Consider the following 9,392-nt stretch of genomic DNA (forward strand, 5'->3'; position numbering starts at 1 on the left):
TAAACCACACGATCATGAAAAATACAATACAGTAAATATAGTAAAAAGAAACAATAATGTATTTGACCTTGTTATGGTATTTAGCACCATGTTATATATAATAATTTGGGTGCAAGATGTACTCTACAAAATCTGATGTATAAATTAATCTGCTGGCTTAATGCATTTTGTGTGTTTATGAAATATAATGAAATATAGTGGTCAATACTACACAATATCAGTCCAAGTTGTGAGGTTTCAACTCACTGATTTGTATTTTCTGTTTCTGTGTGTTTGTTATCTTACTGTGTTGTTGTGTTTTTGTTTTATTAAATTGGACCTTGAGTCTATAGTAAAGTTTCACATGACAAGAAAAAGGCATTGTGAGATGGTGAGTGTGGTCCAATTTTCATAAATGGCACAAAGGGGAAACAATAGGAAGATTTAAGAAGGCTTTTCCAATTGACGTAATTTTGAAACTGTGGATAATAAAGGCTTTGAATGTTAACAGATGTGGTCATTTGTGTGTCCCCCTCGGACTGACCACGCCTCTTTTAAAATTTTAAGGACCTTGAACAAGCTTATTCAGCGTCTCTTTTCACAGCAATATGGAGTTTGACGTTCCAATACTATTTTTGAGGACAATGTTTGCAAACATTGTTTATCTTTGGCTGTGTATTTTGATCTCTAACGGTAAGTCTGTTTATCTTACAGGTTATCACACATCAAAATATACTGTAGTATACTTTAGTATTTACTATAGTGAACCGCAATAAATTGTGGTGTACTGTCATATGCTGTAGTACTTGTACTAGTATATAAAAGTGCATAATACACTGCAGTAACTAGTAAATGTATTAAATGTAATATGTAGCATACTTTAAAGTTTACTGTGGTAAGTTTAAGAAAAGCTATAGTTTTTTACTACTGCAGTTTACCACAGTAAATACTAAAAGTATAATACTGTTAACTTTATGTTTAATTATTTAAATAATACTTCTAATTTTGGGTATAAATCTTTTAAGAAATATTTATTGATGAAAAATGATTTTATATAATGGGAGACCGCTGGAAAGAGCAAAAGAAAATTTCACTAAAGCCACTGAAGTCGTTTCTACGACTTTCCAAATGAGAAAAGAAATGGACAGAAGAAATAAATATGCCATTATTTAAAACCATGCAGCTCAGCATTCAAATACAATCAATTTATTAAAATAACTGTGGAGACTATTCATGATAATCTGTGAAAAAGGTTTATTCAGACCCCAAGTTTCTAAGGCATGACCTTACACCCATGCCAAGACTCCGCATCCTGTATCCCAAATTCCAGTTGTATTAACCCGCTTTGGCATTCTTGAATAAATTAATAACTGCGTAATACGGTCTAGTAACTATTGCAACGCCGTAGCAATGCAGCTGTTAAACAATGAAACATCTCAAAGCCATTTTACATCATCACAAATACAGATGTTGTCATGTTTCCAGAGAACTTTAGCAAAATGTTGGGTTTTTTCAACCTATTGGGTCAAAAAGAGACGAACGTTGTAATTTGGGTTGTTATTGGGTCAAATAATCATGTCTGTGAAATTCAGGCTAAAGTTCAGTTCTGACCAAACATAAAATAACAATTTTTAATGCTGATAAACAATTTAATATTTGATCTTTAAACTTTGAATAAAATTTCTCTCACCTTATTTAGTAACCAAGACTATAATGACATCCATGAACATGTATTTCTTCATATGCCTTTAATTCTTTTCGTTTTCTTTTTTATTTCATTTGTTTAGTTGTTTTTATTAAGTCAATGTTAAATGAATTAGATGGTCAGTGGCCCAAATTTATTTTCTATTGATACAAATTTATTGAGGGTGTGTAAAGCCTATTTTCTGTAATTTACGTCGGCATGTACTTTTAGGTAATCTCTAAGGTCATATGGAGCTTTTTTCTGGAAAAACATCAGTATATTTTACACATTAGCACAACAAGCAACTTAATCGAAGAAGAATTAATTTATTCTCAATTAAGATTTTAAATGATTTATGTTTCAGGTGTGTATGGTGTTGATGGAGATGAAGTAAAGTCAGTGTCAGTGATGGAGGGAGATTCTGTTACTCTGGACCCTAATATTACTGAAATAGAGACAGATGATCAAATAATGTGGATGTTTGTATCTCAAGATACATCTGAAACTCTTCATGTAGCTGAATTTGTTGAAAAGAAGGGCTTTGTATATGATGATGATAAGAGATTCCGAAATAAACTAAATTTTGACAATCAAAATGGATCTCTCACCATCACAAACCTTAGCATCAAACACTCGGGAGTTTATAAAGTACAGATCAACAGCAAGACACCTTCATACAAGACATTCAATGTTACTGTCTATGGTGAGTCACTGCACAGTCAGAGACTTTCGCTTGGTAGGTTTCTCCCCACCTTTCCACTTTCATGTGTGCTTGGTTCTTGTTGGATGTTGTTCCTTCACTATTTGCTAAAACACCCCAAAAAAACTTTCTTGATTGTCTTGCATTTTCTTAAAAGGTACATCGTTAGTCTTACAATTATGTTTAGATAATTTTGTTACTATGATGGTAAAAATGACCTTAAGATTTTGATGACTTAGACTTCATGTCATGCCAAGCAAGATCTGAGGCTGTAACTCCTACTGCAAAAAATGATTTTCAAGAAAAATAGTCTTAGTATTTTGTCTTGTTTTCAGTAAAATATCTAAAAATTCTTAAATTAAGATGCTTTTTATGATGAGCAAAACGACCCAATAAAATAAGTCTAGTTTTTAGACCAAAAATATCAAATTTAAGTGCTGTTGGGCATTAAACAAGCAAAATAATGTGCCAATGGGGTAAGCAAAAAATTATTGAAAAATTTTCTTAAACACTACATTCAAGAGAAATTCAAGAAAAATATGCTTACCCCATTGGCAGATTTTTTTTTTTTTTTTTTGGCTCGTTTTATGAACAAAATCACTTAAATTTGATATTGTGGGTCTAAAAACTAGACTTATTTTATTGGGTCGTTTTGCTCATCAAGAAAAAGCATCTTAATTTAAGAATTTTTAGATATTTTTACTGCAAACAAGACAAAAATACTAAGATTTTTTTTTTCTTGAAAATCATTTTTTGCAGTGTACAATACTTTTGCATTTAACAATACTTTTAATTAAACTTCCTTGGTGAACCTATGCCACCTTTTGATTAGATGAAATGCCTTAAAGGTTAGTTCATTCAAAAATGAATATTCTTTCATTATTTACCCACCCTCAAGTTATTTCAAAACTGTATACATTTCTTTGTTTCGCTGGATACAAAGGAAAATATTTGTTATCAAGCAGGAATCAGAAGCACCATTGACTTCCATCATAGGAAAAAAATTACTATGGAAGTCAATGGTGCTCAAAAATGGTTTGGTTACACACTGTAAAAAAATTCCGTAGAAATTTCAATGTTATTGCAGCTGGGTTGCCGGTAATTTACCGTAGATTTACATTTATGTTATTTACTGGCAAGAGTTTGTTCAAAGTTAAATAAATTTCAAATATTAACAAGTCTTTATCTTTACAGAATAAAACTATACAATAACCGCCTCATCCAAAGCATTCTGGGAACCAGAAATCATCATCAACCTTTTTCTGTTTTTTGGTCCACACTCTAAAAAAATAATCCGTAAAAAAACGGATAATGTCCTGGCAGAAAATTACCGGTACGTTTTCCGTTATTTCACAGAGATTTCGGTTTATTCAAAAACTGAACATTCTGTAGACTTATAGAACACTGTCCGTAGATTTACGGAACATTGTCCGTAGGCTTTCGGGACACTTCAATCTGCCTATGAAACGCAACAATGGTGACAATCAACAACAAAGCTTTATGCCGCAATGCATGCTGGGTACTAGGATTGTAGAAAACTCTTTTTTAACATTTACTCTCACCATTGTTGAGATTTGTATCCAAAGTGTTGATGTCTCTGAAGCAAAAACCACAGCTGACACATTTGCAGCAATCTCACTCAATACAATGTGTTTTAGATCAGCATAGAGTGTCACTTTTATACATTTCAGATCTTCATTCTTATTTCATGTTTAAATGCTAGGCAGCATAACATAAAAACAACTAAGCTTTGATGACATCATAGACAAATCCCCTTACTCAAGCAACAAACAAGTTATAATTGCTACAAGCAAAAACATTGTTGCAAAGTTAAAAGAGCAGAGTCAGTTCAGAAAAGGTCAAGGGACAAAAGCCCAACTAAAGGGAACATAGTGGTGACTTCAAATGAATCTAAAACCAACACAAACTGTAGATTTAATGTGATAAATGTTGTGGTAAATATCCATTTGACTTACACGTCACATCAGAAAGAAGATTTGTCTACTAAATCACATGTGTCGATGCTGGAATAGTTGAACACTTGTATCTTGTTCTGACAGCATTTGTTTAGAAGTTAAACATCATCCATGTTAGAAAAGAACTCTGCAAGCAAATTGTAATTTTAGGTTTCAAACAGAGATGGTGATAGAGAGGCAAAAGTAAAAGATTGCAGCAGGAGTTGTTGCACCCATAATGCAACATGTTTTTTTTTTAAACGGATAAACGCCTGTAAAACATAAATACGGAAAATTCCTTCATATTTACACAGTACTTTGTCCGTTTTTTACGGATTTTTTTTAGAGTGCAGATTTTGTTTCCCAGAATGTTTTGCTTGATGCTGTTTTTTAGTTTTACTCTGTAAAGACAAAGACTTTATGTTTAATTTTCATTTAACTTTGAACAAAATGTTGCCAGAAAAAAACATAAATGTAAATCTACGGTAAATTACCGGCAACTCAGCTGCAATTTCTACTGAATTTTTTTACAGTGCAAACATTGGTTAAAAATATTTTACTTTGCATTCAACACAACAAAGAAATTTTAAAAAGGGTGAGTAAATTATTTTTTGTAAACTATCCCTTTAACCTTAATAGGCTTTATGCCCAGCTGCACTACTTCCTGAACTTCAGCCAGCTCCCTGTTTCCTGTCTTCCATTATTGGACAAACTGGTTAATCCTGGTATGTCTGATTATTGTTGTTGTGACTACTGAGGGCAGGCACACCTGGATTAATCAGTTTGTCCAATAATGGCAGACAGGAAACAAGGAGCTGGCTGAAGTTCAGGAAGTAGTGCAGCTGGGCATAAAGCCTATTGTGCTTCTCTGTCAAGCTGATATGTTTACTCTCTGATTAAACTTTGATTAAAACCTCTTTTTTTAGGAATGTGTTATACTAATAACAGTATTATGTTTATTTGTTTATTACAGATCACATCTGGCCATCAAACACTCCTCTTATAGTTTATGTTTCTCTTGCTGTTGGTGTGGCTGTGCTTTTGGCTGTAGGTGTGAGATGGTCGAGGTTGAGGCAACCAATTCATGAAGAAACATCACCTATATTGTCCAATCCATGAGAAAAAAATATATAACAAATATATTTTCTGAACAAGTTATCAAATGACATTATCATTTTTTTAAAGTGGCGGTACCTCAACCAACATGAAGAATCACATTTGAATCATTGTCCGTCATTATTTTCATCAGAGCATTTGATGCTTTTAATTACAGTACATGTGCTGCTAATACACAAAAAGATTGATGTTACAGTAATTAATATGTTTCTTTCAAAACTATCTAATGCCAATGTGCTGAAGAAGTCTTTACGTAACTCCGTTGTCATTAAAACAAGATCTTGGTCAAAATTGTAAATATGGAAATAATCGTTGTGACACTGCAGGTTTACAGCAGACACTTTAAACCAAAATGACTTACAGTGGATTCATTCTGTGCATTTTTATAAGTATGTGTCATCTGGGATCAAACCCATGACCTTTGTGGTGCTAACAAAATGCTCTACCAACTGAGCAACGGGAACACTGAAACACTGTAGCTGTAATGAAATGTTAAAGTGTTCAACAAAACCTTAGTGTGCAACTTTTTTAAACCTAAAATCACACATTTAAAAATATTTTTGTTATTTATTTCTTAATTATTTAACATTTATCATTTAGGTTTCTCTCTCTAGTGACTTACAATTTTTCATAATGTGCCAAGTCACCCGACTCCAGTGTTTTAAATTGTTTTGTATTACAGAGATTGTATTGTATTATCTTGTCACATGACACATATGAGGTCATGTCTCAGTTTTTCTCTATTCCAGTAAGTCTGAATACACACACTATTATTCCTTCCTTCCATACTTCCTTTCATTTTAATTTGTACTTTTTCAAAATGAACAAAAAAACAAGCAAAAATATAAAGTATTCATAAAATAAGGGATTTGAATGTATTCTAAAATAAGCTGAAATTTTTTCTTATTCATTTGTTACAGAGATTTGATATATATATATATTCTATAAGGGTCTCTATTCTGCTGCTTTTTTCCAATTATGATCACCTATTTGATCTGGATAAATGCTTCCAATATTAAAAGTATGATTTGTCTCTCTAGTTTTATTAAATCTGCTGTTTTCTTTTTTTCTTTTATTATTTGTACTTTCGTTAATTTTACTAGAGCTTTATATTATTACATTATAATGATAACATTGATTTTCACATAATAATTACTGTGTAAGCTATTTTTTTTTCCTTTAGTACATGAGAAAAATAATGTTATTAATATTTTTGGAGGCAATAACTATTAAATAAAATTTGTGTATTTTATTATATATTCAATAATTTCATATTCTGTGTTTTAATTTATTCAAAGCTGATTTGCAAGAATGTAACATTGCAACAAAAAATGTTTCAAACGAATTTGAAATAAATATAAAAATTGTGAGCTTCCACACTTTAATTGCTTATTGCAGCGTTGGATCAAAAAGGGACAAACCCAACCCATTGGATTGTAATCAAAAAATTCTGTGTTAAAATCTTTCACAAATGCCTTTCGTTAATCTGACCACATACACACTTTCCAATTAATGCTTTTCAGACAATAAGGTTTTTTTTAATAGTTGCATTTTTACTGCTATTATTTATTTCATTATTCAATATAATTCAGTCTAAATAGTCAAAGAAACAAAATTGGAATTTGGCAGAAGGACCATATTTAGTTTCATTCTGGAAAACATAACAATGACGTCTTTAAAATACAGAGGGCGCTGTTGAGACTTTATTTGTTCAAGATGCACTTGGTAGTTGTCAAAAAGATCCTAATGTTCACCGTCTCTGACATCGCTAGTAATATTTGTAATAGTTTGTTTAGTTAACAGAGGAGTTGGTCGATTCGTTTTTTTTATTCATTTTTAAACCAACCATAAAGCCGCAATTTCCAAGTCTTGCAGTACCCTTGTTTGCCGGTAGGTGCCCCCCAAGCACAAACGTGCAACTCTGCATACGTTTTTGGCAGTGTTTTAATGTTTTGAGTTTTGTGTTGGCAACTTTATTGTACATACAGCAAAACAAAACAAGACCTGGTTGTGATTTATTTACAAGTTTTGCCACCTAGTGTCCATATAAAACTTATATCAGTGACTTTATGAAGATATTTTTGCTTTCGCTTTCTGTTTATATCTGACGTAAAAGACGAGTAGCGCGACAGCAGACACGCCCACCAGAGCATAAAACAATGAGGGCATCACTCTCTTCCAATGACTGTATAACGGTACAGAGTCTGGGGAAGAAAAATACAAATATTTTATAATGAATTTCACTATTTTCACCTTGTTTCCTTTTACAAAAGAAAATTTAAGAAACATGAGATTTTTTGTTTGCATACAAAAATAAATAAATGCTAACCTACTTAAACAGACATCAGTGATGTTAAGATGTTGAGTTTGGTTTGTGATGGTATTGTTGAGTACACAGCTGTATGTGTTTGTATCCTGATATTCAACCTCCAGAGGTAGAGAGAGTCTGATGTTGAGATCAGACACACTGATGCTGGACAATAAACTGTTTCCTTTGTACCAGGACAGATTCACATCTCTCACATTCAACACTGAACACAACAACACACATTTAGAGACTGATGATGATGACGATGAACTTTGTGAAGAGATTACAGGAATGGGCAGATGAGCTGAAAAACAAAAATGATAGGCTACTACAGTATGTGATGATAAAATTATAGTAGATTCACAACTATCTGTAGAGTTACACAACAAAACAGAATGATATTTAACTCACCATAGACAGTAAGATTGAATCTCTTGTATAAAGTTTCTCTGTTGCTAAAGATCTGTAGTTTATAAAGTCCAGTGTGTGTGATTGTGATGTTTGTGATGGTGAGAGATCCAGTCTGACTGTCCAGAATCAATCTGTCTCCAAATGTCTCATTACTGTTATACATATCAATGCTTTTTTTATAGATTTCAGCTATACGAGTCTCCTGAGGTCCAAACATCCACAATATCTGATCACGTTCCTGTATTTCAGTAACATTAGTGTGTAGAGCAACAGAATCTCCCTCCATCACTGACACTGACTTCACTTCATCTGGATCGATAACACCAAGAATACCTGAAAGAGCGTACGGTAAAATAGCATTAAGTAGCATCATTTGAGCATTAATCTTTAAAAAAAAAGATTTTAAACATTCAACACATACATCAAAAATAATAATAATAATAATAATAATAATGTTAATAATCTTACCTCCTATGCAAATAAAAAACAAGATTAAAGAGCACATGTTTAAAAGCATTTTAGGAGCGAGTCTGCATGACTGTCGATCTGGTTGTCAAACACTTTGAACGTCATGTGGTCAACTTGTGAAGATTAAACCAATGGCGACTGTCCTCAGTACTATTACAGGAAGTATTCGTCAGAGTTCACCATTATATATGAAATGTTATTTGAAATCTTATACCACAAGCTGTTGAATGCATTATTCTGATTGGTTGGGAAATGTTCCACATGCATTATTTTTTCAATAAACGCACACCTAAATGGTCAAATGTCTTAAAATAACCTTCAGAGCAATGTCTGTAACTGTGGAATAATTGACTCCGGTCCTTTGAATTATTTTAAAATAATGCACATCCGGGGTGTAACGGCACAACCTTGGATGTGCATGATTTTCGAATAATTAAACGGCCCGCCATCAATTATTCCTTACTGAAATGCATACAAATACATGCATGTTAAAATACTCTTACAATGTACCACCAATGCATGGTAGAGTGAAACCGCAAATGGACATGCTCATTTCAAACACTGTGGGTGTTGTTGGCATTAAAAGATGTTGAATGTATATTTTCTACAAGAGATACTTTGACTCATTGAATATTTTGAGCAAAAGCCATATCAAAAGAGTGTGAAATGCACATATTGTTGCTAGATGTTATTCTGAAAAGAGTCAATGTTGGTGTTGTGAGCAGAAGACCATTCGTGAGAAGGTCCGTTTGAAGACAGACAACATCACCC

General features: G+C 32.6%; 2 protein-coding genes across 3 annotated transcripts; one reads left to right on the forward strand and one right to left on the reverse strand.

Moving 5' to 3' along the window:
• Positions 1-579: 579 nt before the first annotated feature.
• Positions 580-6,563, forward strand: LOC141281618 (uncharacterized). 2 transcript variants are annotated; one of them, XM_073813551.1, is made up of 3 exons: positions 580-672; positions 2,028-2,399; positions 5,292-6,563. In XM_073813551.1, the coding sequence occupies exons 1-3, from the start codon at positions 588-590 to the stop codon at positions 5,435-5,437; spliced, it is 603 nt and encodes a 200-aa protein (XP_073669652.1). In that variant the 5' UTR covers positions 580-587; the 3' UTR covers positions 5,438-6,563. The 2 variants fall into 2 exon arrangements, with proteins under 2 accessions (XP_073669652.1, XP_073669653.1); XM_073813552.1 differs by having other exon boundaries at positions 2,028-2,366.
• A 927-nt stretch (positions 6,564-7,490) lies between these two features.
• On the reverse strand, positions 7,491-8,722 carry LOC135724239 (uncharacterized). Its single transcript, XM_065244478.2, has 4 exons — positions 8,622-8,722; positions 8,154-8,486; positions 7,768-8,046; positions 7,491-7,638 (listed from the first exon to the last, which is right to left on the reverse strand). The coding sequence occupies exons 1-4, from the start codon at positions 8,668-8,670 to the stop codon at positions 7,502-7,504; spliced, it is 798 nt and encodes a 265-aa protein (XP_065100550.1). The 5' UTR covers positions 8,671-8,722; the 3' UTR covers positions 7,491-7,501.
• Between the last annotated feature and the right edge of the window lie 670 nt (positions 8,723-9,392).

The sequence above is a fragment of the Paramisgurnus dabryanus genome, chromosome 24 (assembly GCF_030506205.2).
Source record: "Paramisgurnus dabryanus chromosome 24, PD_genome_1.1, whole genome shotgun sequence".
Taxonomy (NCBI): domain Eukaryota; kingdom Metazoa; phylum Chordata; class Actinopteri; order Cypriniformes; family Cobitidae; genus Paramisgurnus; species Paramisgurnus dabryanus.

Coding starts and splice junctions, on each gene's coding strand:
- LOC141281618 (XM_073813551.1), top strand. CDS start 588: ATGGAGTTTGACGTTCCAATACTATTTTTGAGGACAATGTTTGCAAAC. Junction 673..2,027: donor GTGTATTTTGATCTCTAACG/GTAAGTCTGTTT, acceptor TTTATGTTTCAG/GTGTGTATGGTGTTGATGGA. Junction 2,400..5,291: donor CAGTCAGAGACTTTCGCTTG/GTAGGTTTCTCC, acceptor TGTTTATTACAG/ATCACATCTGGCCATCAAAC.
- LOC135724239 (XM_065244478.2), bottom strand. CDS start 8,670: ATGCTTTTAAACATGTGCTCTTTAATCTTGTTTTTTATTTGCATAGGA. Junction 8,047..8,153: donor ATTCAATCTTACTGTCTATG/GTGAGTTAAATA, acceptor TTTGTTTTTCAG/CTCATCTGCCCATTCCTGTA. Junction 7,639..7,767: donor CATCACTGATGTCTGTTTAA/GTAGGTTAGCAT, acceptor TTTCTTCCCCAG/ACTCTGTACCGTTATACAGT.